Raw genomic sequence first — 26,981 nt, 5'->3', positions numbered from 1 at the left:
GCCTGCGCCTGGCTGTGCTTGCTTCCTCGGCCTGCAGCGCCTGAAGGCGGGGCCCACGTGAGCCCGTTGTGCCTGTTCCCATCTGGTTCTCACTCCATCTTTCTTTCCACACCAGCACCACCCTGCGGGCCCTCTAGCTGAGAGCCAGGTGCCCTGGGGCCTGTGAGGGGTACAGGGTGTGGTGGGTGCAGGGTCCAGGGTTTGAAGTCTCTGCTTGGGAGAACCTGGTGGGGGCCTCCTCCCCCTGCTCTCACTGGGCCCACTTGCCCTGAGACCTGCAGACCCTCTGCCAGCGCCGACTCACTCCACCCCAGTGCAGGCAGGGCGCATTCCTAGCCTGTGCCGAGGCCATAGCAGACTGTCGCTATCCCTGGTAGAGGTGCCCTGGACCCTGAGTGGCCCAAGCCAGACATGCCTGCCAGTGCCCTCGACAAGCTGCTCCCTCGGGCTGCAGCAGGCTCAGCCAGGCCGCCACCTGCCGGAGCGCGGTTGGATGGGGCTGAGTGGCCCCCATCCCTCTGGCCTGGCCGCCAGCTATGTGGGCTCCTTCTCTTGCAGGTCAAGCAGGCTCTGGGCTTAAAAGGCCTGTTCCTCCGAGGCCCAAAGCCCGGCTCCCTGGACAGTCATGCTGCTGGACGGCCTCTGCCCCGGCCCTCCGTTAGCCAGCGGCTCCTGCGGCGCACGGCCAGCGCCCCGACCAAGAGCCAGAAGCCCGCCCATAAGGCCTTCCCGGAGCTGGTCCTGGGCACACAGGACATGGGCTCCGAGGGGGAGGCACGCGACGTGGCGCCCCCCAGCCCTGGCCCCGCTCCGGAGGCCCTGGCTGGGGAGGAGCCCGGCAGCCGTACCCCCCGAGGTAAGACACCGGCAGAGAAGAGGCCGGCGCAGGGGCAGCCCCTGCGTGCCCCCGAGGGCCCCAGGCCTGCTGGGATGGCCGCCACCTGCATGAAGTGTGTGGTGGGCTCCTGTGCCGGTGAGGACGCAGAGGCCTTGCGGATGGGGCGGCCTCCCAGCCCAGGGCCTGCGGGCGGGCACGCGGCCATCAGCCAACAGCCCCGCGCCCGGGCGGACTCGCTGGGGGCCCCCCACACTGCCGTGGGGAGAAGCAGAGGGGCCCCCAGGGGCCCCAGGGCCCAGCGGCAGGGTCTGGGCGGCAGCGGCTCCGTGTCCTCGGACTCCAGCACCCCGGGCAGCCCCGAGGTGGCCCCCTGCTGGCCCGAGGGTGCCCGCAGGCAGGCGGGGGCCCTACAGAGGGAGATGAATGCCTTGTTCGTTCAAAAGCTGGAGGAGATTAGGAGTAAATCCCCCATGTTCTCCACGGGTAAGACCAGAAGCTCCTCCCTGGCATTCCCCAGGTGTCCCCGACGCGGCCCTGTTGGCATGGCCTGGGCCAGGCGTCCCCGCTGCCTGCGCTTCCGTGTGCACACCGCCCACCACCCTGTGTGCTCCTGCATTTCCCTTGCTCCCTTGGCTTGTTCCGCAGGCCCTGCAGCCCTGGCGTCCCCAGCTGAGCACGGCTGCCACCTGGGCCTCTTGTTCTCTGCGGCCCCCCTCCACCTCCCAGGGGCCCAGGCAGAGAGAGCAGGTCTGGCTGCAGCCGCCCTCACCCTGGAGCCCCGACCCCACCGTGGGGACGAGGAAGCGAGTCTAGTCAGTGGCCCTGACGGCCAGGCCATGCCTGCTGAGGCCGCAGCCCCAAGCGTGGCCTCCAGAAACTGGCCCCCGTGCCCGAGCCAGGCCTCCTTCCTTGGCCTGACCAGCTGCTCCCGACACCCTTCCTGGGACCTGGGGGCAGCTTCCAGTCCCCCCCAACCTCCCTCCAGGGCCAGGCTGCTCCGCAGTCGGCACTCAGGGCCCTGACGCCGGGGCCTCAGTTTGCAGAGTGCCCGCTGGAGCAGACTGCACATGCCCCTCAGCCCTGGGAGGTCATTTATGGCTGAATGACACTCAGCAGCCCTGCCCCGGAAGCCCCTGCCTGGCTTGGTTGTGACAGGCAACTGCTGGAGGCCACCTTGTCACAGGGAGCAGACTCCAGCCTGGGGAGGGAGGGGTGGGAACTGAGCCCTCCTCCTGCTGCCTCCCTGCACTCCGCCAGCCTTGCTGTCCGTCTGTCCATCTGCCAGCCCCACCCCTAGCTGACCACCCTGTTCTCCTTTCTGTCCCACGCTGCCTCTGTAGTTAGGAACTGAGAGCAGCCGAGTGCCAGGTAACAAACGGGGCAGCCCCCAGAGGAGCCGGGCTTGGCCTGCCAGCGGGGCCACGGGGGTCCCACCTTTGGGCACAGGGCCTGTCTGCTGCCCGGCCCAGCAGCAGTGGAGTGGAGGGCTGGGGGGGAGGCAGCTGTGTGTGCATGGAGGGTCTTGCCGCTGGGGTCCTCTGGGCACAGGGGCCACAGGGACACTGCCCAACACGCTCCTCTCCCTCTTCCCCACAGACACCTGCCCCTTCTCCTCGCAGAGGTCGGTCTCCTCCCTGTGCAGCCTGGAAACCATTGCCGAGGAGCCAGTCCTGTGCCCTGGCCCTCCAGCCCTGGTGGCCGCCCCCCCCGGCCCCTGCCCCGGGGGGCCCCAGTTCTCTGTAGGGCCTGGTGCCAAAGCAGTGAGCCCCCCGGCTGCGGCTCTGGGAGCCTCCATGCTCCTCCAGCTCAGGACTGGGAGCCACAGGGACACTGAGCTGCCCCCCGAAAGTAGGCAGCAGGAGTGCAACGGCAGGGTCCCCAGTGGAGCGTACGAGGGGGCCCCCAGCAGCCAGATGGACAGCAGGGGTCACCCCCGGGCCCTGGGCCATCTGCCCCTGGTCAGAAGGGCCAAGAGTGAGGGGCAGGTACCCCTGGAGCCCCTGGGTGGACGGCGGCCCCTGGCTGGGACCTCTCCTGCCGTGTACTCAGATGCCACGGGCAGCGACCGGCTATGGCAGCGGCTGGAGCCAGGCAGCCACCGAGACAGCGTGTCCTCATCCTCTAGCATGTCATCCAGCGACACGGTCATCGACCTCTCCCTGCCGGGCCTGGGCCTGGGCCGTGAGGGCCTTGCAGGAATCCCGGCTGGACGCCTGCCCCTGCGGCCCTGCTCGGCCTCTGCCGTCCACCTAGACCTGCCCGCTGTGACCAAGAGCAAATCCAACCCCAACCTTCGGGCTGCGGGCCAGCTGCCTGCGGTGCCAGATGAGCTGCGGCCCCGCCCCCTGGCCCCACGGCTGCCCTGGGGCTGCCTCCCCGTGGCGGGCCTCCAGGACTGCCCCGTGGCCGCCAAGTCCAAGAGCCTGGGGGACCTGACGGCCGATGACTTTGCGCCGCGCGTTGAGAGCCTGGGCCGCAGCCTGGGCCGCCACCTGGGCCCAGCCCGCAATGGGCCGGCGGGGCAGGCGGAGCGGCAGGACGCCCTGACAGAGCAGCTGCGTTGGCTCACGGGATTCCAGCAGGCTGGCGACATCACGTCGCCCACCAGCCTGGGCCCGGCCGGGGAGGGGGCGGTGGGGGGCCCCGGCTTCCTGCGGCGCTCCTCCTCCCGCAGCCAGAGCCGCGTGCGCGCCATCGCCAGCCGCGCCCGCCAGGCCCAGGAGCGGCAGCAGCGGCTGCAGGCCCGGCAGGGACCCCCAGAGGAGGAGCGGGGCACCCCCGAGGGCGCCTGCTCCGTAGGCCAAGAGGGCTGTGGGGACGTGCTGGCCCCCTCCAAGGGCCCCAAGGACCAGCCGCCAGGTGGCGCCACCACTGGGCCCCCGCTCAGACTCTGACCGAGCGTCTGCGGTGGATGTCAGCTGCCTCCCCTGGGCCCGTGGCGGGCGGCAGGGTCCAGTGTTTGCTCAGGGCCTGTGAGCTCGTCCCCAAAGCTGCCCGGCCTGTCCTGGGCGTGGCCGTGTGCCCCTCTGCCCCGGCCCCTGCCCCTGCTCCCAGGAGGAGGGGCGCCCGCCCCGGGGCTGGGCCGTCTTCACCACAGTGAAGATGTGGAGAGAGACTTATATTTCCGGAGACAAAGCTTCCACAACATGAAATGGTGCCGAGTCCTCTCCCCTCCCCTGGTTGTAGCCGCGTGGGGTGCGGGGTGCGCGGCTCCGGGGATGCTTGTGACGAGCCGCCCCGACCGTCTGCCTCGTTCTGCACAAACCCCGCTCTGTAAGGGGCGTCTAGGCTCTTTGTACACTCCTGAGCACGCCTCCAATAAACACATCCATGCTCACTTTGTGTGGGGCCGCCCATCTCCTCTGCAGCCATGCACCAAGGGCTCCTGACCAGTGTCTGGCAAGACCGGAGGACGCTCCCTGACCTCTGCCCTCGGGGGCTCAGCTGGACTGGCTCCCCAGGGCAGGGGCTACGAGGCCCCAGCATGCACCCCCTGCTCCCTCACTCCCTCCCAGCTCCACTCTTCGGGGGCAGATCTTAGCCCTCGGCAGGGGCCCCAGGCCAGAGGACCCCGAGCTGTGGGGACTGCCTGCCCTGAGGTCTCAAGGCACACGGTTCCAGGACTGCCCCTTCCTTAAAGAAGCTGGGGTGCTGGCCGGGCTGCAAGGGCGTCTGTGCCAGGGCCTGTCCTCTGCGTCCCCCACTGCCCCGGGCATCTGGCCTCTTGGGAGCCACCTGGGATGTCAGGGGCCACCCCAAGGAGCTGTGTGACAGGTGGTTCTCTGGGTGCCGCAGGTGGAGGGCTTGGGACGGCCCATCCTGTGGCTCGGGGTGGGGAGGCCTCAGGCCTCTCCACAGGACAAGCCCTGCTGTTTGAGCACAGGGACTCTTGGAAGTGGGGGCGGGGCACGGGCTGGACGGCAGGGTGTTGGTGGCGGGGTTGCTCTGGGGGCACTCTCCCTTGCTGGTCACTCCGTAGGCCCCAGGGACCTGCGCCGGTCACTTGCTCAAACTCAACAAAAGCTTGGGAGGGGGGTGTCCCAGGACCCACCGGGCCCTCCTCCCTCCTGGGGTCTGGGGAGCTGGTGTGTGGGGGCAGCTGTGGCCCAACCCTGGAAGGGGCACCAAGGCAGGGTCTTCAGGGGCTGCACTGGGCCTTCCGGGCTCCTGCAACCTTGAGTGCAATGAGGGGGGCAGCCGAGCGCTGGGTCTCCAGGGGCGCTGCCCCGCCTCTCAGGAGAAACAGGGTGGGCCCTGTCCAGGCCGGGGTGGGCGCTGCCCCATCGTGAGGTGCCTCCCAGGGCTGCTCTCAGCTCCAGGAGGCCCAGAGCCTCCTGCCCCAGGGAAGGGGCGCGATCCATCCCAGGAGGCACACCTGGGGGCAGGTGTTCGGGAGCTTGTGCCCCTCACTGTGCGGCCCCACAGGCTCCCCCAGCCTCTGTCCAGCCAGCTCAGGCTGGTGTGGCCACTCCTGAGGGCCAGGCCTAGGTAGATGGGAGGACCTGCCAGGCATCATGACTCCAGGCTGGGCTGGGCTCTGGCTGGACCTCTTGAGCCCCCTGGGCATCAGGGCCAGGCCCTCCTGCAGGGGGGACCCCAGACTGGCCAGGCCAGCACCGCTCCAGCCCCAGGGAGCAGAGGGCAGAGGGCAGCCTGCCTGGGCTTAGGAGGCGCCAGGGACGGCCGTACAAAGGCGGTCACAGGTCGCTGAGTGGTGCAGGCTGCAGGCTGGGGGCGCCGGGCCGGACTACACTGGGGTCAAGGCTGGGCACCCTCGTGGAGGCGAAGATCACAGGGACCCACCATGCACAGGGCCGCCTGCCCTGGGCCCTCAAACCACTGTGCCCCTGCTGCCCTCTGGTGGCTGCCTGTGTTGCGGCCAGGCCCGGGCTCTGCCAACAGAGCGGCCGCTTTGGGGTCGGTGAGGGAGCACCTGCAGGCAGGGCTGGGGGTGCAACGGAGTGGGGGCGAGACAGGTGCACCACGTGGGGTGCTGGAACATGCAGGACTGGTCTCTCGCCCTCCAAGGCTGGCTCCCAGGCCTCGTTCCCTGTGACACTGGAGTCAGTGCAGGTCCCAGACGGCCCAGCAGGACAGTACATGCACCGGGGTCTTGGTGAAACGAGGGTAGGAGAAAGGGGAACAGGCTCGGCCCCTGCAGGCAACGCCGGGCTGGCCTTGCCCTCGCCGCCACCCCCGCCCCAGCCCTTGCGTTTCTGGATTCTCCAGAGGTGAGGGGGCCTGCTGGGCCTCCTCAGGGCTCAGGAGCTGCTCTGCTGTGCCAAATTGCAGCCCTGCTCCCCAACATGAGGCCACAGTGCAGGGACCCCAGCCTGCCCACCGGGTCGTGGCTCCCCACTCCTAGGTCTTCACGTTGCTCAGCAACGAACGTCGCAGGCTTGCAGCTCACGCCCAGGCGCGGTCTGCAGGAACGCGGTGCCCACGGCTCAAGCCTGCACCCTGAAGAATGCATCCAGCTGGGGGGAGCTGGGACCGTGCGGAGCCCCTCGCCCGCCCATGTCACAGGGAGGGATCTGGACCCCGGCTCAAGGCCACAGAGACAGAGACCCATGTGGTCTGATTGCTGAGCAGGACTGCACGGCAGCCATCAACCTGAGGGCCCTCGAGCCCTCGAGCCCTCGGCTCCTCTCTGTGGCTCAAGTCAGCAGTGCTGCCCAGTGCCTGCTGTCCCTGCTGAGTGCAGGGGGCCGGGCTCTTCCAGATAGGCTGGTGGGCGTCCTCTCAGGGCCAGGGCATGGGCAGGCACAGCTGCGGGAAGCCACACGATGGGGCAGTGGCAGCAGCTCACGGGCCAGGGCGGACCCGAGGGTTCTAGAAGTAACTGAAGGGAAGACCCTCTCTCGGCTTCCCCAGAGGACGGGTCAGCAGGGCCTGCCCGGACGCACCCAGATGCAGCAAGGCCTCCAGGTGGGCCGCCTCTCAGAGACTGCACTGCGAAGGTGCAGACGCCGCCGCGCAGGCTACAGATTCCATCGGGGCGAGGCCTGCGTCTCCGCCACAGGTATCTGTATATATTTATATATATATTTATATATATATATAAAAGATTATTTAACAGCTAAATACATTCCAACGTGAGTGTCTCACGGGACGAGAGCTGCGTCCCCACCATGAACACGGCAGTGTGAACACCGACTCAGGGCCTCGAGCGCCGTGTCCACAGCTGGGTGCGCCCACTCCGAGTCACAGAAGCACAATATAAATATTCGGATTTGAATGCAGTTTCCCTGTTGTAGTCGAAATACATTCCTGACGAGTGACGAGAACAGTCCAGCAGGGTGGCGCCTCACTCGGCCGGGACCTCGTACTTGAAGATGACGCTGAAGAGCCGGCCGCCCAGCCGCTCGGCCAGCCAGGAGTTCTTGATGACGGCCAGCTTGAGGCTCTCACAGCGCAGGCTCGCATAGTAGTTGGTGTGGACGGCCCGGCCCATGCCCTCGATGACCACCAGGTCTGCACCGCGCTCCCGCACCAGCATGGCCAGCCCCTTGTCCAGGCGGCTTTGGGGAGGAAGGGGGCAGTGAGGCGGGCGTGGGTGGCAGGGCCTCACGCCGCGCACTGAGCTGCACCCGGGGTAGACGCCACACCCTGCCTCCCACCAAGGGCAGTGACAGCAAGAATGCTGGAGACCCCAACACTCGACACGCTGGCCTGTGAGCTCTAACTCCTGCCAGACTCGAACACAGTGGCTGTCCTCCTGGGCCCGGGGACCCGGGGTGGCTGCGCCTCGGTCGCCAGGAGATGGTCCACTTGAAAAGTGGGCCTTGAGGACGCGTTTCTATTGTGGACTTTCAATGACCTTACTCCTTTTTACAGGTTTTTATCCTCCTCCCTTGCTGGTTAATCGTGGGCCTGGAGGTAGGACAAAGCCCACAGTCCACACTGGACAATCCCCGCCAACACACAGAGCCGCCTTGGCACTGCTGTCCACGGCTGGCTCCAGAAGGCGGGGTTCTTCTATGTTCTAGAAGCCTCAGGGCACAAAGCACTAAGATGATAAACTAGTTATCTTAGGATGACTATGGGGAGACAGCCCCCCGCCAACCACAGGTGGGACACACGGTGCCTGGAGCCCCACTTTTGGCCTCTGAGCCAGGCAGCCACGGGGGTATGTGCTCCTCCGGCCCACCTGACCCAGACCAGCCTGCAGTGGGGCTGATGGGGTCCTGAGCCCACCCGAGGAAAGAAGACAGCCCAGACTCCGCCACAGGGCTATGGTCAGCGCTGCTGACTTCTGCCACCGTGCACATGCACAGAGGACCCAGGGGTGACCCGGGGGACCAGGGATGGAGGTGCTGCAGGGTACCTGAGGTCCAGGCACGGGGAGCTGGAACCCGTCTGCATCAGCAGGAGCCTCTCTTCTCTGAGTGCTGAGCTGCCGGACACAAGGAACCAGCGCCCATGAGGCTTGCCCCGGGAACCGCCCCCAGCGCGCCACCCACCTCTCCGCATCCCTGGCCCCGCACAGCTTACTGGATAACGGGGTCCATGGCCGCAATGCGCTCAGCCACGATGAGGGACTCGCTGTAGGTCACGTCGTTCAAGGCGGGTCCTGAGTTGCACGCCAGGATGACCTGTAGGACGCCCCAGGCTCTTTAGGGACCTCAGCGCCGCCCAGCACCCCACCAGCCTGTGCTCGCCTGCCCACTCAGGGCTGCCGGCTGAGGTGCACGCCCCTGGCGACCTCTTGCTGCTCGGCGGCCTCCGGAAGGGGTGGCCCTGGGTCACAATGAAGATGGCCCTGGCACGCTGGGGTCAGGTGTGGGCGTCACCTCCTCCCCGTGTGCCGCCTCTTGCCCACACCTACCTGCCGCGCACAAGGAGCCTGGGGCAAGGGTCCCACCGCGCGGCCTCACCACTCACCTCCGTCCCTCTAGAGAGAAGCTCCCTGACAAAGGGGAAGACTCCCAAAATGACGTCTACTCCACTGTTATCTGCGAAAATTAAGGCACATTTGTGAGGGGGCCCCTGCAAGACAAAACCAGACGTGCAGTTGGGAACAGGCATGTCCACGCGCTCCGCACACCGCCACGCGCCACGCTCCTGGGGCTGGGCTGAGGCTGCTGGCCCCACGGGTGCTGGGGTGCTGGGGACAGGGGGCCGGCTGGCCTGCGCTTTGTCCAGAACCGCTGAGGTCAGCTGACCCAGTCAACGGTCCCCACAGGAGCCAGGCTCGGGGCAGGGGCGGCCACAGAGACCCGCAGCTGGGGGAGTGAGCCTCCGGGGCCCCTGGCACACGGCGTGGGGCAGCCCCCACCACTCCCTGCGCCCCTCCCATCCTGGGGCCTGCCCGGGCCCCCGCCTCCCAGGCCTCAAGTGCACGTGGCAGAGGCGGCTGGGCAGCTCAGGTACCTTCAGTCTCTGAAGCCACTTGCTGTAGGAGTCCACGAGCCAGGGCCGCTCTGCAAGACATGGGGACGAGTCAGCTGCACCCCTGGTGGGCAGCACCCCCCTCGCCTGTCCCCTTCTCCTGGCAGCCAGTCCTCACCCACCCCCAGCTCTGCCCTCCTTGCTGCTTCCTCCCCCGCCGGGGTCCGAGTCCCCGAATGAGGGGCCAGCCCTGGGCCCTACCTTGCAGCTTCCTCTTTGCCTCCTCAAACCCAAACTGGGGGTCGGATTCGAGGACACTGCGTGAGGAAGAAGAAAAAAATGATAAAACACCTCAAATCTCAGCCATGGTCGTCCATTGTGGATCCTGAATGATGCGTTTTCCAGATTGGGCAAGCACACTGCTATCGACGGCAGTCGAGGTGTCCCCACCGCCACGGCCGGTCCCCACATGGCTGTCACGGTCAGTCCCTTCATGGCTGTCACGGTCGGTCCCCGCGTGGCTGTCACGGTCGGTCCCCGCGTGGCTGTCACGGTCGGTCCCCACATGGCTGTCACGGTCAGTCCCCTCATGGCTGTCACGGTCGGTCCCCGCGTGGCTGTCACGGTCGGTCCCCGCGTGGCTGTCACGGTCGGTCCCCGCGTGGCTGTCACGGTCGGTCCCCGGGTGGCTGTCACAGTCGGTCCTCGCATGGCTGTCACGGTCGGTCCCCACATGGCTGTCACGGTCAGTCCCTGCCGCCACGGCCAGAAGCTCTGCGCCCCGAGCAGCGATGGTGAGGGGTAGGCAGCACGTTTCCCCAGGTGAGCAACAGCACGAGCTCGAGAACACGGATGGGGCCTGGGGACGTCCTCTGTCCCTGGGAGCCACGAGCAGGGCTCCTGGGTCAGCGCTGGCCACCAGCCTCATCTGGCACATGCCTGCTGTGCCGCCTAAAGGCACAGCCAGTGACAAGGGTGGGGAGGGAGGCGGACGGCTCTCCTCAGTGTCCGTGTCCGAAAGTGCACTGGGGGTGGACCCAGCGAGGGCCAGGGGACGGGGACACCAGGTGGGAAACAGCACTGAGCAGAGGGAGGGGCCCTGCTCTGCGGCGGCAGCCACCTGTGAGGCCCGGGGCCTGGGAACGCGGCTTCCTCAGGGGTGAGAGCAAACGACTTAAGTGGCTTCTTCAGGAATTAAGGAGACGCCACGTTCTGAGGGCGCCCGGCCTGGGAGGCCCAGGACAGGATGCTCAGCGCACCTGGGACACGCACGTCTCACACCACGGAATCTGCTGAGCTCCTCGGGGACGCACCCTTGTTATCTCAAACATGAGGATCGTTTGACTCCCACTCTGTGGTAGCCACGAATTCAGATTTTTAACATTGAAAACGTCAGCCCCGCATCCATACCCCAGATCTCCGCACCTGCCCCTGTGCCTGGGCAGCAAGGCCGGGTCCCAGCGCTGCCAGGGAGGCACGGCCAGCAGGCTGCCACATTCACTCGAGAGGCTGAACGGCCCAGCAGGATGCCAAGAAGCACCAAGCCCACAGGGACTCCCAGTCTCCCCACTGCCACCTCCACCTGGGCCAAGCTGGGCCGGCCAAGGCCCGGGGCCAGGCCAGAGCCACACATGGCCGTGGGGGTGAAGGGGTAGGGATGAGGCCACACAAAGTGGCTGTGCAGACAGCAAGCACCTACTCAGAGACGGCTTTCGCTCCCCAGTCGAAGACGTTGCCGGCCAGCAGCCCTTTGACCAGGGCCAGCTGCCGCTCCTCCCAGCCCAGCGCATCCAGGGAGCGGATCACCCTCTGGAAACACTTCAGCGCCACGCCATTTTCCCGCTGCTTCACCTGTGGGCAGACAGGAGACACGGTCACGAGAGCGGATGTGGCCTTGCCTCCCCCAGCGCCGCAGCAGAGCAGAGGAAGGGAGCCCGCTGGGGATGCGCGGAGCAGGTCACCAACTGTGAAGCCACTCTACGGGGACAGAGGCTCACTGCCACGCCACAGCAGGACTTTAATAAACCAAGATGGAATCAGGTCACAAACACTGCTGATTCAGAACCGTGCCAGCCAGGAGCGCGCGTCTAAACCGTGTGCCGAGAAGGACGAGGCTCAGTAGGGCTTCGTCCCAGCGAGACAGCGCGGTGCGTGAGGGCAGGGCAGAGGGGGCCAGGGCGGCGGACCTGGACCCCTGCAGGTGCCCGCTGCCCGGACTGTGAAACCTTGGCACCCGGATGGCCCCATCCCCAGACGCCCCCATCTGTAGGGAAGGGAGGGGAGATGGGAAGCAGTGTGCCGACCCCGCCCGCTGCTCTCGGGCACGGGGGCTCCTGGTCAGCACAGCTGAGGAGGGTGGTGCCTCTCGGCCACCTGCCAGGCTCTGGCGAGCTCATCACACTGCAGGAGCAGGAGTGACGTCCACAAAGACCAACTCTGAAGCTCCGGGCCGACCTCAGAGGCCAGGAAGAGGGTGGGGGCCTCCACGTGGTGGCCCAAAGCTCCAGAGATGCAGAGAAACGCACCCTCAGGAGGCTGGCAGCCCTTTGGCCGGCATGGAGGCGGCCTGTCCCAAAGGCTCCACGACCCGGTCCTGGTGCCCACCCGTTCCCCTTTCTCCTGCCACACACCCAGCATCCTAACTGGCTGCTGGTTAGAGCCCCCAGGATCCTTCTCTGCTCTGGGGGGGCCCCCACGCAGCCTCTGACCCACAGCTCTACAACAGGCACGGCCAACCCACGGGCTGCCTGGCGTTCTTGGGAGATAGACCTGCCAGGGCAGCCCCAAGAAACAGCCTGTCGCCAGCGCTGGGGGTCGGGGCAGCCCCCACATCCCCGCTCTCCATATCCCTATAGAAGGCGCACTCACCTTGGAGTAGGGGTCTGGGAAGCTGAACTCATTCAAACAGTGCTCCCTCGTGTCCAAAAGGCTGCGCACGGTCAGGGTTCCGTAAGCACTGCGGACAGAGCCGGGACTGGGAGGCTGAGCAGGTTGGAGAGCTGAGCACGCTGCCCGCTCGCCGCCCCTGCCCCCAGGGGCATCCTCATGGCGTTAGGCACCGACCGAGAAGTGATGCAGCCCGAGTGGGCCCGCCTGGCCCTGCTGCGTGTCCCTGAAAGTGTGCGCTGCGGTAGGCAGGCAGAGCCCCGTGGGATGCTGGGAGCAGTCACTGGGAACCCCGGCCTTTGGGTAAACCCACAATCCCCCGCAGAGGCTGCCCCTGGGGGCCGCGCACACCAGGCTCCCTGCCCACAAGGACCACGCCTCTGGCCAGCTCACAGGGCTGGTTTCATGCCAGCCACATGCTGGGAGAGGCTGGACACTTACAACGGCTGGTGTCGCAGCGTCTGCAGCTTGTTCCAGTACTTCTGGCGGAACTTCTCCGCCCTTTCAGCTGCGTCCACAGAGCCTGGCTGGCTGGCCACAGCACGTTTCACCACCTACCGAGGAGGACAGGGCGGTCAGCCTGCTCCTCGGCCAAGGCCATGCTCACAGCAGTGCCCCAAACACACGAGCAGCAGGCTCGGCAGGAGCTGCTGGCGACAGGCTTGTCTGCCCGGCACACCAGTCTGCCAGGGCTTAGTCCTGCGAGTGGGGACGGCAGTCACCACTGGCCCCAGCCCACATCCCCTGACACGAGCCCCGAGTCCTGCTCGCCACCAGCTCCCACCCTGCCGCAGGGACAGGCGGTTCTGAATCATCCTCCGAGCACACGTGGGGTCCAGGGCAGGGCGGGACCCCTCACTCTGAGGGACGTTATGAAGGAACACATGTTCCCTTGGGGTGCTGACAGCCCCAAGCCTGGCGTCCAGGGGCCACCCTGACTCCACGCAGATCACTGCTTTTTGAAGAAACACAGTAACGGGCAGTTGCTTGACACACTCCTAAGAAACGTGCCTCGTTGGCCCGATGGATGCCAGGCGCTGTGTTTCCACCAGCCTCCCGACTCAAACATGCCCGAACAGCTCCGGGAAAACGCCCACCCTCCTTCACCACGCCTCTCCTTTGCCCCTGGGAACCCACGGTGGCCAGAGACAGTTTCCAAACCACCCGCCGCCGCTCCGGGGGCGCCCACCCGCCCACCGAGCCCTCACCCCGTCCAGCGCCTCCTCGAAGCAGCTGAGCCAGTACTTGCGAGCCAGGGCGTCGTCCGTGAGGTCCACGGTGTCGGGCACGTAGGACGACGGGTCCAGAAGGAGCGGCAGATTCACCAATGGCCTCTCCAGCCGGTCCATTTCCAGCAAGTCAAACTGGGAGGACAAGAAGTTGGTAGACACGTCAGCTGCGTTTTTCTGCAAGATGCAAAAACCTTCGATGAGGTCTAGAGCTGGCTCCTCCGTGAGAAGAGGGGTGAGGGGGCTGCTGCTGCGGCACATGGACCAGCCGCCCCTCCCGTCTCCGCACCCCGCCCTCCCACCTGCCGTCCTCCCTCAGCCCGCGGCGTCCCCTCCATTTGTCCAGTGGCCTGAGCCAAACCTCCCGGGGTCCCGAGTCTGCTCACAGCCCCAAGGTCACCTCCTGCGTGTGATGCCTTCCTCCCTCCTGTCCGTGGGGCCTCCTCCTGGTGGCTCCCACCTCACCTCTTTGTCTCCCTGTTACAGGGAAGCCAGGGCGGGAGCTCCCACACCACTGCCCCTCGAAGCTCCTGCACTGTCTGCACCCTCCCTCTCCGCACTCGCGACCCCCAGGTACCCTGGCCACTTTTCTGGTCCTCGTTACTCCTGCTCAGGGCTCTGTAGGCGCTGCCCTCACTCACTGCCCTGTGGGCTCTTGCCCCACGCCTCCTGCCCAGGGTCAGTTCCACGGCAGGAGCACGGTGAGCCCATGGGGGCAGGCAAACCCTCCTGCCCTGTACATACCAGCTCCTTTTTCTCCAGAGCATGTCTGCTGATTGCACACCCAGGGTCGGAAACCACTGGCCCCAGTGACGCTCAGCGAGGCCAGGCCACCTCACAGGCCAGGTTCCTGACCTGCAACCTGGGGCTGTCAGGCTCAGGTGCCCACTGGGCATGCAAGTATTTTTTTGAACGAATGGTCGCTCTCCCAGCTGGCTTTTTACACTCCACTCAGGAGAGTGGAGCTGATGTGTGTGCTCGCCCCTGGATCTCAGGTTAAGATGGTGCTGGGGAGCGCTCTGGGGCCAGGACACGCGAGTGAGCTCGTGCTTCCTATGGGACCTCCCCCTGCACTTCAGATAATGACCCGCCAAGTCACCACACACCTGGAACTTGGCCCTTCTCTGCTGGGACCACTTCTGACTAGCAAACTAGTGGGGTGAGAAACAGGCTGCCCTGAGCGGGGGGGGTCTGCACAAGAAGCTCCCTCCCATGAGGGAGAAGCTGGCTTCCAGAACACACCCAGGAGACGGTGAACTCAGCGTGCAGACAGCTGACACATGTTCACGCAGATGAAGAAGGGTGAGGGTGGTTTCCCCAGCAACTAGCTCCACGAGCCTCCTGCCCAGCAGGGTACCCCCTGCTCCGCTGACACAGCCGAGTTCCAACCCCAGCTTTTCCCCCGTGCTGCCTACGGAAACTCAGGGACACCCGGCCCCTGCACTTGGTCTCCACGCCTGGCTCGCGACGACCCAGCACAACAGGTGCGTGAGGCCCTGTGCGCACAAATTCGCCACAAATGCCGCCGGGCCGCCCTGTCGTGGGGATGAGAGCTCCGTGTGGCGCTGCAGCACTGAGGTAGGGTCTCTGCCCACGAGTACACTGAGTGTGATAGCCGTGGGGCAGGCCTCTGCACTGCCCCTGGACAAACGTTCTGACCAGCCCCAGGCGTGGGGCCTTGCCTGCCGCTCACAGGTGCCCGCCCCGGCAGAGCCAGCTGCCCGCATGCGGATGGTGCTGCACACGGGGTCCTTCTCCCCAGGGGCTTGATTAGATCAGGCCCGTTCCTGCAGTGTTTACACTCACTTCTGAGAGAATCTGCGTCCACCACTGAAAAGCAGCTTTCCATCAGAAACGCCAGCAGGCGGTCTGGAAGGCAGCAGGCAGACTCACGGGCCCAGACCGGCCCCCCGAGCTGCCCAGCTGCTTCTTCAACCGGGCGCAGTCCTGCTAACTGCTCACTGAGGTCAAGCCACTTGGGGCCTCTTGTTAATAAGCCTGCGACAGCCCACCACCTCCACCAGGAGGGGCTTGGCGTAATGTCCTGTGTGTGGCGGATGCTGGTCCCACCTGGAAGACCCTCTCTATGCCAGCTCAGCAGGCCAGGGGAGCCCCCTATCCAGGCACGGTAGCCTTACCCCAAGTGAGGATTGAGGAACGGGTCGGAACCTTGTGAGGAGAGCAGACTTTGTACTCCCTGAAACACCAGGCTGAGCACGGGGCCTGAGGGAAGGGGCTACGTCGGTTCCTGAGACTCTGGGTTTTGACCCTAATTCTGCTATGCATGGCCAGGGCGCGGGGGAAAAAGCCGTTTGCTCCTTGACCTTTGTCCTTCCTGCAGACACGAGAGGCACTGCATGGCCTCTAAGGCTTGGCAGAATGTTTGGAAAACGTGAAACACTCAACAAAGGCAGGAGAGCAAGCCGCAAACGTCTGTCTTCGGCCTCAAAGTCTGTGGTCAGATTAAAATCGAGTCTGCACCAGGAGAAGGGGCCTTTGAGCCAGGCCACAGCGCTGTGGTGGCTTTCCTCAGGGACCCTGAAGACACCCCAGTGGCGGGCAGCTCCCGTAGACCCCAGAGACAGCCCAGACCCCATACTCACGGCGCCGCCCCTGGTCCGCTGAGATGGGCAGGGCTCTGGGGGCGAACTCCTCAGCCCGGAGCTGCCTGCGTAGTTCTCGCCCCAGCTGTACTGGTTGGGGTCTGCAGAACGAGAAACCAGGCATTAGCCTCGGGGGCACTGGGCTGCGCTCAGAAGGTGGCATGGCCAACCTCAGGATGGCCCGACCGCATCTGGAAAGGGGCAAGCCGCTGAGGGCCCCCACAAGACCAAGGGAGCTGGGGTTGTTCTGTGTCAGTGAGTTATTTCACGAGCATTGAAACCTCCTAAGATGGTCACTTAGACCTTCTGCAGCTTCTCAAAGATTTCTCTAATTTCTCTCAAGTCCAAAACCAGACTTAAGAACATATGAAGGATGGCCCAGCCTGCTCTGACAGGCGCCCCCCAGCAGCCTGCCCTGGGCTCTCAGGCTGTCTTGTCTGCAACTCCTTCCCGTGTCCTCTGCAAAGGAAGAGACTGAGCTCGGCTGATAGCAACGAGGCAGGAGCGGGAGGGGGCGAGGTCACAAGCCTGTGGCCCCTGCACGGAGCCCCTGCACTCTCGAGGACCCCCTTGGGTTGATTGCGTCGCATGCAAACCCACGCGAGTCACTTTCCACCAGCCCCTCAGGAGAATCACAGCAAAGACTCCGCCGCTCCCCGCACTGCCAGGGAGGGGCCAGCGCAGGTCCCCACGTCCCCATCACAGCCCCAACTCAGAAAGGGGAAAGTGGAGGTGGAGAGCTTCACCGACTGCAATGTAAGCCCCCGCTCTCGGGGCTCATTGCGGCTGCACTCCCCCACCGCCCCCACCCCCCACAGCACACTCTACTCACTGTCTTGTTCGGCTCCTTTTAGAAACGCTCCGATGGCTCCCAGGTAGCCTTCGTGTCTCAAGAACAGTGCCTGGACTTCCCCCTGCCACGGCAAAACCCCGCCTGAAGCAGCCTCGCCGCACGCACAGCAAACCCTCGCAGCTTCTGATCAACCCAGCGCAGCCAGGCCTCCCTGCTCACAGCGGAGCCTCGCCGAAAGGCCCACAGCACGCCCGCCAATGGGGCCACGTTCAGACGTCAATTTAAGAGCGAGTCACTTGGAGAAATCTGAGGGTGAATAACTCCTTTCACAAAATTAATCCCCGCCCAGTTCACCCTGTCAGCCAGGTTCCCTGGGCCAAGCCTGGAGCGGCCTGCAGCACGACAGATGACGCAAAGCTCATCTGAAGCTCTCGACAGCTGGAGATGGTCCCTGGAAGGCTCACCATTGATGACACGCCCAAACTCAGAGACGGCCACAGCGCCCCAAGTATAGGACGCCAGGAACTAGGAAGAAGGAAGACGCAGGGGCTGGGAATGGCCAGGTAGTGGGCGTCCAGCTCCTTGGCTGTCTGCCTTTGGGCCCCCTCACCCTTGGGTCTGCTAGTTATTTTTTGAGGAAGATTGTCGCTGAGCTAACATCTGTGCCCATCTTCCTCTGTTTCGTATGTGGGACGCTGCCACAGTATGGCTGATGAGCAAAATGTAGGCCTGCGCCCAGGATAGGAACTGGCAAACCCCCGGCCACCGAAGTGGAGTATGTGAACCCAGCTCCTATGCCACAGGGCCAGCCCCCAGCCTGCTAGTTTTGAAGACACTGAGGGTTCATGCTGGAGGGCCCAGGAAAAGCGATGTGCGGGGTGGGGCAGGGGGAGGAGGTGGAGCTTCCGGTACCTTGGAGAAGAAGTTAATGCTGTAGGTGATGGTGCGCATGGTGACGGGGTGGCCCCGGATGAAGAAGCCGCCGAAGTAGACCCTGTCCAAGCAGTGGAGCCTCGCATAGAGGCAGGCGAGCTGCCCGATGTCATTGCTGATCATGTGCAGCAGGCTCTTGGCCATGTCCTCCTTGGAGAACTCTGGGAGAGGGAATGGGGACAGAGCGCTACTAGGCAAGAAGACCCGGTGTGCGACGTGTGGGCGCCGGCGACCAGAGAGCGCGAGCGACAGAGGGAGAGGTACCTCTGTCGGCGGTGGCCGACTTCCCGAAGCTACTGGCGATGAGGTTGCCGCTCAGCCCCAGGGTCTCATGGGCCCCGCCATAGATGTCCTGCACCAGCATGTCCACATTGGTGTGATGGCCCTTGGAGGCCAGATGCAGCAGCTCATCAAACTTCTGTGGGGACAGAGCAGACGGAAGCAGGTGAGGTGCTGGGAGCTGGTGGAAGCCCTGCAGCCCCGGAAACTAAGCTGGGAGAGGAGGCAAGCACTGCGTCGGCTGGGCGTGGAAGGCCCCCCTCTCAGCATGGAGGGCCAGGAGAGGCAAGCAGGACTCTGTGGACCACCCACCCAGGCGATGCTCTAGACACTGGACGCCCGTCCTCCAGAAACCCAGGAAACAGAGTTGGTACACGGCCTAGGATGAAGCCGCTGTCATGACAATCCAGCCAGCGGCAAGCCTCAGGTCCCACAGCCACCAGCCCTTCCCTGAAAGGGACTGAGGAGCAGAACTTTATGCAGAGCCAGAAGCATCTTCCTGCAACTGCCAGAATACCTTTGTTTTGGTGAGCAGCGCCCCAAGCCCCCAGAAGGTGCCACCTCCAATGGAGCTGCCGCCAATCCACTCGAATCTGTCCTCGGTCTCCACCTGGGAGCAGAATGAAGGCAGGTGTATGAGCAAGTGGGCCCTTAGCCACCACCCAGCAGCTTTTAGGGATGCAGTGGTTCAGGGGTGTCCCCAGACATGGGTGACAATGCTCTTGAAGGCTGAGCCTGGGCAGGCTTGGCAGGCGCTGATACTGGAAGTAGGGACCCCGCCTTCCCACTGACAGCCTGCGCTGGGCACTCTGCATGTGGCCTTGTGCCCGTGGAGGTGGGAGCCCAGCAAGGCCTGTGTCACATCTGTCTGTGACCCTGTGCCTGGCCCCAGCACACAGCAAGTGCTCAGCAAACCACTGCTGAACCATCACTCACTCATTCTACGAAGCCAAGCCTCACCTTCACAATAGAGACTCCAGAACCGATATTGACAAGAAGATACGGGAAGATGTTGGGGTGATTTGTCTGAAATCGGAACTCAGGGTCGGAATCTTTCTGATACACGAAGGCCTCGTGCGGGATGTTCTTTAACACAAAGTTGCACCCCTTTATCAAGCAAGTCATCACGTCTTCCTTGTCAACTCTGCAAGGGAAGGAGCCTGGCCACTGAAAACAGCACGGGCCGCAGGGAGGGCCCGCAGCACGGCACAGCTGCCTGGCTCATCTGGCAGCGGGGTCTCTCCTGGAAACACTGCTCCCGGCCTGGCCAGGCTCAGCTTGTAACTCTGACGCATACGCGTGGCTCTCAAAAACAGCAACTGACAGAGCAACTCGTAAATCACCATCCCGTCTGTACCGAATCTCTGGGGATGGGCCACCATCACCGAGCCAGCCGGATGCACCTGCAGCCCTGCTCTCTGCTGGCACGGACGGCCGCCTCGGCGCCCCCTGCAGGGCTGCTGCCCTTGCAAACCTCCCCAGCAGGAGCAGGCAGACTCCTCCTTGGGGCTCCTTTACCTTCTTCCACTTGGAGCCTCTAGCCACGCACCCCGCCCACTGTCCTCAGTCTCGCACGCCTTCCTGAGGTTGGGCCACCAGAGGCCTCCTGCCAGCCCACCCAGAGCTTAGCCCCAGGCCCACAGCCCCCCAACCTGTGCTCAAAGTCTTGTGGTCGTGGGGTCTTAGAAACCCCCAGAGCAGGGTGGAGCGGGTGCAGGAGCCGGGTCTACTGCGGCCACCACATCAGAGCCCGACCCTGAGATCTGAGGCCAGCGGTCCCTGCGGTCGCCACTCACTTCAGCCGCAGCTTCTCTTCGATGAGGTCCTTGAACTTGTATGCCCCGCCCCCGGTCGCCTGAATGACCTTGGTCTCGGTGTTGACGAGGTGGTCCTTGATGAAGTCCAGGCAGGCTTCTATGTAGGTGTTCTCGAACTTGACGAAGTGCAGCCGGGCGGTCACCTCCTCCTGCACCGAGATCTCGTAGGGCGGCTCGTGGTCTTGCTCGGCGTCCTGGGGATAAAGTCAGGGAGCTGGCGAGTGCAGGCTGCATGGGGGGTGGGTGGGACACGACGAGATGGGCCCCTGGGCCCCCACCCAGCAGTGCTGACGAGCTCCGTCAACCCTGAAATCCGAGGGACTCTTGATGCCAATGCCAGGGAGGGTGGAGGCAGAGCAGGGGGCGGGCAGGGCCTCGGGGCTGGGGGGGAACGTGCTGCCCAAGGAGCACGGGCAGGTGGGGGAAGGAGAACTGGGCTGGGAGGCAGGGAGGAGCATCAGCACTAGAAGCTTCCAAGAAGCTACACGGACGTGGGCGAGCAGCAGAGGACGGCACACGGAGACTGAGACCTGCGCCAGAGCCGAGACGCAGACGGAGACGGAGACCCAGTGTGGCGCCTCCAGCTGCCCCGGGCTCCCCACAGCCGCCACCCGCGGCGCAGGAGGCTCACCTTGCCCGAGTGGTCGAAGGACCTCACTTTGGCGACTTTGTGCTGCACGGTGGAGTAGTAGGCCAGCTTGGTCAGCGAGCCGCCTGCGGGGCGACACACACGGCGAATTCAGGTGTGGGGAAGGGACCCGGCGGCATGCCGCCCATGCACTCTCCTCTGCCAGAGTTGGGTCCTGCGCACGAGGCACCTGGCGCCACTGGAACTTCAAAGCCATGCGAGGCCCCAGGCAGAGGAAGGGAGCTGACTTGGGTGCCAAACACTCTGCTCCCTTTGAAACAGTCTGCTCCTCCTCAGGTCCCGGCCCACTCTGGGCTGGAGACCGTCCACTGCCCTGGGACACCAAGCCCCGGAGGAGAAAGGAAGCCACCCGGTGTCCAGGCGACCTCGAAACAGGGAAATTCTGTTTCAAGCACTCATCTTGAAAAGGACCAAGAGGAAAAGCTGACATAGCCACCGTTTTCACTGAAAAGCACACACTTGACTTGGTGGAAACAAGTGGGGACGGCAACAAAAGCAGCGTTTCCCCAGAGCGGACAGACGGGGGAACCGGCCAGAGAGCAGCAGCCTGCCCTCTGGGCTCTGGGCCGGGAGGCAGCTGAGGCCTCGGGGCCAGGGGAGGCCACGCGGAGGGTGGAAGGCCCCCTGTGGCAGAGAAGCTTGACGCCCCCGGGGACGTCACAGAGACGAGGAGCAGGAAGTAGGGCCTTTACCTGCCTATAGCAGACAGGGCGAGGGAGACAGCTCTGGGCCCACTTGTGCGTCGGGGGCAGCTGCGAGGCTGCAGGCGCTCACAGCCGTGGAAGCCCACGAACGACAGGAGGGAGGCCAGGCACGAGGCTCGGCCCCACAAAAGGACCATGAACCAAACTGCGTTTCTTGTGGGGCCCAAAAAACTAAGGCCGAAATCCCTCATTATGAGAAGAAGGCTAAAAATATTTTCCAATGGTTATTTTGTGACAAAATACCAAGGGAAAGTCATACATTGCTTAACGACGGGGACACGTCCCGAGAAACGGGTCGTTGGGCGATGTCCTCCTTGTGCGAGCATCATGGAGCGGACTTACAGAAACCAGGAGGGCACAACGCACACAACCTGGACTCTACGCGCTACTCTTAGGGCCACTGTCACAGGGGAGGTCCACTGTCAACTGAAACGTCCTAGGCGGCGCGTGACTGTACATGAGGAACACTCCAGTCAGAACACAGGTTTGCAAACACCAAGGTATCCGAGCGGCAAAGCTCTTCCAGGTAAGAAAGGTCAAACCACCATTTCTGCGATCAGTCACAGCCTGTCCTGCCCAGGCCGTCTGCCAGGCAGTGGGGACAGATCTACGGGACATCCTGCGACCCACCCTCGTGGGGCCGCGGAGGGGCCCAGGCGTGGTGTGTAAACCCTGCCATCACAGGCTTCCTCCCGTCCCCCGCCCTGAGCTTAAGAGGCGGCCCTGGGCTGTGAGCCTCCTTATCCAAGGCCCCTACGCCCCATCCGGCCTGGCCCAGAGCATCCTTCTCTAAAATGCTTCCTGTCAATTCACCTCGTGAATAAACTGTTTCCTAAAAAGACAGGCAATGCAAAGGGACGAAGACACATTTTGAAGACTTGTCAAAAGTCGCTATAAACCAACTCCTGGGTCACGGAAGTCATTTCAGATTGTGTTACGCTGACCTTAAATCACAGCTCAAACCTAAGGGCTGGGGTTTGTAGGGGATGGCGGGCCAAGGCCCAGCACTGCCAGGACTCATCTCCCTACCCCCAGGAGGGAACAGACAGGGTCTGGGTGTGAGTGGGGACATGCAGAGCAGGGCCGTCAGTCTGAAGCCAAATGAGCTCAGAGCAGAGTGGCGGGAGCCTGCGGAAGGCAGAGCTCGCCTGTTCTCAGGATCCCCCGGAATTAGAGCGAATGCCAACCTGGCTCCTGGCACCGGGCTCCGCATCTCACACCTGACAAGCGCAGTGACCAGGCTGGGGACCGTGCACAGCCCTGAGCTCTCGGGTCCAGCCCATTCTCCACCCAGACTCACGACATCCCTGACTGATGGGGGCCCTGCCCATGTCCTGCCTTCAGCGCCTGAGCCAAGGCCTTCCGGTTCATCCGGGTCCACAGGGGCCAGGCATGGGCTGTCCTCCCTGCTACCCCCTTGGCCTGTCCTTCCACTCCGGGCCCCAAGGAGGGCAGGACACCCCAGTGCACATCACTGCCCTGTGGCCCCTTCTGCTTCACCTGAGGGACCCTCCCCATTGCCTGGTAGAAACCTGAAGTCACGTCAGCTTCAAGTACAAGTTGACAAACAAAATGTCCCTGATGCTTCCAAAGCGAGGAGTCCACCCAGCTGACATGGGTGTCCCATCCGGGAGAGGAGAGGACTTGCCAAGGGCACAGGGCAGCTGAGCCTCCCTGGATCGAGAGGCTGGGGTGAGGGAAGAGGAAACGGGAGAAGTCTGTTTTCAAAGCAAACTGTTGACAAGCACACTGGCTCAGTGGATGCCTGGCTCGAGGACCCCCACCTCGAGCTGTGACCTCCCACCAGGGGCACATCATTTGAGGAACCAGAGACATGGGACCCAGACCCAACGGAAACTTCAAAGACAGGAAATAAATATCAACACTAAAAATATCCCTCTGCCTGTCCTTCTGCCAGGGAACCCCACCTGGGCTTGACCCCTGAGGACAGGCCACGCCAGGGCCCCAGAGCCAGGACATTCCTTCTTCTGTGGCTACAAGCTGGCCCCTGGGGGCCACAGAGAACCCCCGAGTGAAGCCCCGGGGCAGTCAATCTTCAGCTGTGCTTCAGAAACATTGTCGACTTGTTCCCGCGGAGCACAGCCCCCAAGCGTAAGGGCAGCAGAACAAAGCCCGGAACCTCAGCACACACGCCCGACTACACGGCTGGCGCACCCACAGCACGGCAGGACACAGAGGACGGGCGGGGTGGGCCCTGAGGGCCTGACTCAGCCTCTGGAGAGGCCCGGGTGTGTGTGACCCCCAAGCTGCACCTTCCAGTCGGCACTGAGTTCTATCAGTTCCCTCAGGCCGCTCCCCTGCCCATCCCCTGCCTCGCCCGGCACTGGCTTCCCGCTCAGCACTGGCTTCCCGCTCGGCACTGGCATCCCGCCGGCGCTCAGCCTCCAGGCATCTCATGCCTGCAGCCAGGCCACTCCCCCAGAGCACTGCCCCTCTCAGCACACCAGGGCTTGCAAGGTGGGAACTGAAGACCCAGGCCACGTTCCCACTCACTGCTCCGCACGTCCCTGGAGGACACTCTCCCCAAAGCCTGGGACTCGAGAAACTCCCAAAAACAGCAGGGTGGCGAACGCCTGAAATGCAAACAGCTCCAAGGGGACGCCCCCACTTCTCCGGGAAAGAGGAGCATGGTGGTCCCTTCCAGCATTTGCAGAGCAGCTACAGTGGATCAGGTGTCCTGTGGGTGCCCGGACCAGAGAGGAGATGCTGCCCCGCCTTGTGCGGTGCTTAACCGACTACACTGGGCTGCGGAGAGGCACAGGCAACTCAGGCTGAAGCCAAGATTGGGGTGGAGAGGGAGAGGAGTGTGACGCTGCTCGGGCTTACTCAGGGGGCCTCACCCAGAGCAGCCGCTCCCAGGAAGCCCTCCGTCCTGATACCGGCAGAAAGAGGGGCAGTGGCCGAGGGTTGCCCAGCTTCCAGGCCCGCTTCGCTGGCGGCTTACCAGCCGGTGGCCTCAGACAAGCTGGTCCACCTCTCTGAGCCTTGGGTCCTCACCTGTGAAGGCGGGGTGCTGGGGTGCCGGGCGGCCGTGGGGGAGAACGGTCCAGCACCGGGGCTGCTGCGCGGTCAGGGCTCTGGGCACCGGCATCAAAGGAGCGGTGGGCCGAGAGGGACAAGCCGGCAGCGAGGGAGGGAGCGCGAGGCAGCCACCCGCCCTCCGGCGCGTGGCGGGAGGGGCAGAGGCAGGGCGAGTGCGGGCCCTTGGGGGCTCCCTGTAGGCCACGGGAGGCCCGGGGGCTTGACCAGAGGCCGGCGGAGGTCTCGAGGTCCACGTCCAGGCCGTCGAAACTCCGCCAAACCTCCACCGTCCAAGAGCAGGGCCTGCAGAGGCCGGGCTTCGGGCTGGGCCCAGTGGCCGCCTGCGCTCCGGCCCCTGCGCAGCGCTCAGGGCGGCCCACCCAGGCTTCCCGCGGCCAGAGCTGCAACTGCCTCCCGTCCTCGTCCCGACCCCAGACACCGGGGCCAGAGCTCCCGCCGGTCGGGGCAACCACCCCTCTGCGGCCGGGATGCGGCCCGACCCGGCCGAAGACCCTCTGGAGTCCGACGACCGCCGGGCCTCTCCCGGCGGGACTACGATGCCCGGCATGCTCCGCTCCGGTCGCGCAGCACCTTCCGGTAGCTGTAGTCTGGCCGCCACGGCGAGCCTGCGCGCCGACGGCCCGCGGACTACAAGGCCCGACGGGCAGTGCGCCGGCGGCCGCGGACTACAAGGCCCGAAACGCTGTGCGCGCCGGGGCCCGCGGCCCGCCCTTCGTCCTTGCCACCGCCCCCGGCCCGCCGGCCCGCCGCCCATGCCCGGCCCGCGCCAGCTGCGTGCCGCCCTGCTCCCCGCGCCGCCCGCGGCTACCTATGTCTATGGCAAAACGCTTGGCGTTCTCCAGGTTGCGGAAGATCTCGTCGGGGGGCAGCGTGATGCTCTTGTCCAGGCTGTCCCCGCTGCTCCCGCTGCCGCTCGCTCCACACTCCGCCATTTTGAATGTGCCCGGCCAGCCTCATCAGCCATGGAGATATATGCGCATATATTTGACTGCTAAACGCCCCCCCCCCGCATAGATTATGCTAATGAGCGCCCGGCCGTCCCGCCCCCTCCGCGGTCGCCGCCGCTCGAGGGCCGACTCGGCCGGCCCGGCGCGGGTCCCCGAGGCCGGGCCGGAAGGGAGCCAGGCACAGACCGTCTGGACTGTCGTCGTCCTCGTTGTTCTTTCGCTGAGCTGGCCAGATGCTGGCCTCGTGTGCTCCTGGCACCTGCACGCGAAGGCGCATGTGACCCACCAGCCCGGTTCTTCAGGGACGCAGGACTGTCGGTGCCATAAGTCCTATGCAAACTGGGGGCGTCAGGGACCCTCGGGGTGGGAGATGCACCTGCAGCTGGGGAGGATGTGCGCTTTGATGGCGCGATCTGAAGAAATTACAGGGGAAAGCAGGGGAGCCTCCCTCGAGGAGGCCACCTGTTTGCAAGATGGGGAATCTATGGGAGTTTGCAGGAAACAAGCTGAGAAAGCTTCTGAAGCTGGAGTGGGGACACAAGTGGTGGTGGGGACAGATTGCAGGGCCAGTCTCTAGGAAGCCCCCGCTGGTGTGGAGAGCCTTGAGGGATGTGTCTCCCTCGGAGGCACTGGGCGCTTTGGGAGAGCCCAGTGTTGGAAGCAGAGGATCCCTAAGGTGGCTTTGGCACCTGCCTCCCAAGTGACCCTGGGCCTGTTACTTTGTGTCTCCGGACCTCAGCCTCCGTCTGGGTATGCCACCAGCTGCCTGGCAGGGCCCCCAGGAGCACAGGCCTGTGGAGCAGCACAGACTCAGAGCTCCAGGGGCGCTTCAGGGGAGGGGGCTGGTGGGTCAGTGCATCAAGCAAGGCTTCAGGGCGGAGGCAGCCTTGAGAGTGTCTTACAAGAGGGTGGGTGTGCTGCTCTGGGTGGGGAGGCCTGGGGTGGAAGAGTGCAGAGGGACTGCCCCTGGGGGGGTGTGGACCTTGAGCATGGAGGACCCTGGGCAGTGGGACGCCCATGGGCCAGCCTGGCCAGGAGACACAACCCACCCCGCTCATTGATGTGCCTGCCGCTGTTGCAGTAAATGTGTGGGTTAGAGAAGGAGCCTCCCTGTGCCCTGCTCACACTCCCACGGACTCAGCAGGGACCCCAGAGACCCCTGGCAGCACCGGGCTGGCCTGGAGGGGGCGCCTATGGACATTTCTTGCAGAGTGGGCAGAAAGGAATGGAAGGCAAAGGGGAGAGAGGTGCTGAGCAGGAAGGAGGGAGGGCCGGCTGGGACCCACGTCTCTGAAAATACGTGAATGCCTTCTGGTCCCACGTCCAGCTCCTTCAGTCCCCACGGGGTGGAGTTCGCCCCTTGAGGAGCATGGGTGCCTCTAATTTCCCACAGCATGCCTAAAAATAGGTGCCCTTTCTGAGGCAAGGGACTGCCCTTGGCAGGTTCATCACCAGCACTGTCTGTTTCGGCCCCGGAGCGTGGGCAGCCTGCAGGGAGGGCCAGGCAGCCACCTGTGGGCTAGCCAAGCAGGTGCCCGGGGAGCTTGTCCAGGGACAGGGGCTGCCAGCCGTTCGGGGAGGACCCGAGTGGGGGCAAACATCTTCTGTGTGTTTGGCCCAGCTGAACCCCTTTTACTGTATCAAGAGCCCCACCGCAGGATGTGGCCTTTGTGTCCCTCTGGGCTGGACGGAGCTGGAAGATCCTGGAGCCACCACTTTGCCCCCACCCCCACCTGCAGGGAGCCAGTGAGAGGCCTGGGGCGGAAACTCAGCTTTCCTACCATATCCCTTCCTGCTGCCACAGGGGCTGACACCTTCTGCAAGGCCCACTCTCCTTCTGGCTGCCTCCCCGCCGCCTCCCTGCCTCTCCTCTGCCTCTCCTCTTCCTCAGCCAGGACCCTGCCCTTCT

General features: G+C 64.5%; 2 protein-coding genes across 12 annotated transcripts in view; one reads left to right on the top strand and one right to left on the bottom strand.

The window, feature by feature from the left end:
• The window catches only part of PLCH2 (phospholipase C eta 2), an 83,002-nt gene extending 78,827 nt beyond the window's left edge, over positions 1-4,175 (top strand). For 7 of the 9 annotated variants that reach the window (XM_070605107.1, XM_070605116.1, XM_070605149.1 and 4 more), the window contains 2 exons: positions 559-856; positions 2,435-4,175. In XM_070605107.1, coding sequence (XP_070461208.1) covers positions 559-856; positions 2,435-3,732 — 1,596 coding nt within the window. In that variant the 3' untranslated portion in view covers positions 3,733-4,175. Of the gene's footprint in view, positions 1-558; positions 2,207-2,434 lie in introns of all 9 variants that reach the window. The other 2 variants (XM_070605159.1, XR_011536047.1) reach the window with 2 other exon arrangements.
• Positions 4,176-6,848: 2,673 nt separating this feature from the next.
• PANK4 (pantothenate kinase 4 (inactive)) lies at positions 6,849-25,094 on the bottom strand. 3 transcript variants are annotated; one of them, XR_011536027.1, is made up of 19 exons: positions 24,081-24,894; positions 20,341-20,423; positions 19,689-19,903; positions 18,853-19,036; positions 18,410-18,502; positions 17,878-18,031; positions 17,593-17,774; positions 16,720-16,801; positions 15,888-15,988; positions 13,264-13,419; positions 12,497-12,609; positions 12,038-12,125; positions 10,869-11,020; positions 9,431-9,486; positions 9,212-9,261; positions 8,723-8,793; positions 8,333-8,433; positions 8,166-8,234; positions 6,849-7,359 (listed from the first exon to the last, which is right to left on the bottom strand). XR_011536027.1 is itself a non-coding variant. In XM_070605092.1 (19 exons), exons 1-19 carry the CDS (start codon positions 25,055-25,057, stop codon positions 7,146-7,148), a joined length of 2,322 nt encoding a protein of 773 aa, XP_070461193.1. In that variant the 5' UTR covers positions 25,058-25,094; the 3' UTR covers positions 6,849-7,145. The 3 variants fall into 3 exon arrangements, 2 of the variants coding, with proteins under 2 accessions (XP_070461193.1, XP_070461189.1); XM_070605092.1 differs by lacking the exon at positions 24,081-24,894 and adding an exon at positions 24,934-25,094 and having other exon boundaries at positions 8,723-8,827; XM_070605088.1 differs by having other exon boundaries at positions 8,723-8,827.
• Between the last annotated feature and the right edge of the window lie 1,887 nt (positions 25,095-26,981).

This window comes from Equus przewalskii, chromosome 2 (assembly GCF_037783145.1).
Source record: "Equus przewalskii isolate Varuska chromosome 2, EquPr2, whole genome shotgun sequence".
NCBI classification, from domain to species: domain Eukaryota; kingdom Metazoa; phylum Chordata; class Mammalia; order Perissodactyla; family Equidae; genus Equus; species Equus przewalskii.
Note: the sequence above shows the minus strand (reverse complement) of the source record. Positions and strands in the feature narration are given on the sequence as shown.

Coding starts and splice junctions, on each gene's coding strand:
- PANK4 (XM_070605088.1), bottom strand. CDS start 24,879: ATGGGCGGCGGGCCGGCGGGCCGGGGGCGGTGGCAAGGACGAAGGGCG. Junction 12,610..13,263: donor TCGAGGAGGCGCTGGACGGG/GTGAGGGCTCGG, acceptor CCTCCTCGGTAG/GTGGTGAAACGTGCTGTGGC. Junction 8,235..8,332: donor GCCATGGACCCCGTTATCCA/GTAAGCTGTGCG, acceptor TGTGTCCGGCAG/CTCAGCACTCAGAGAAGAGA.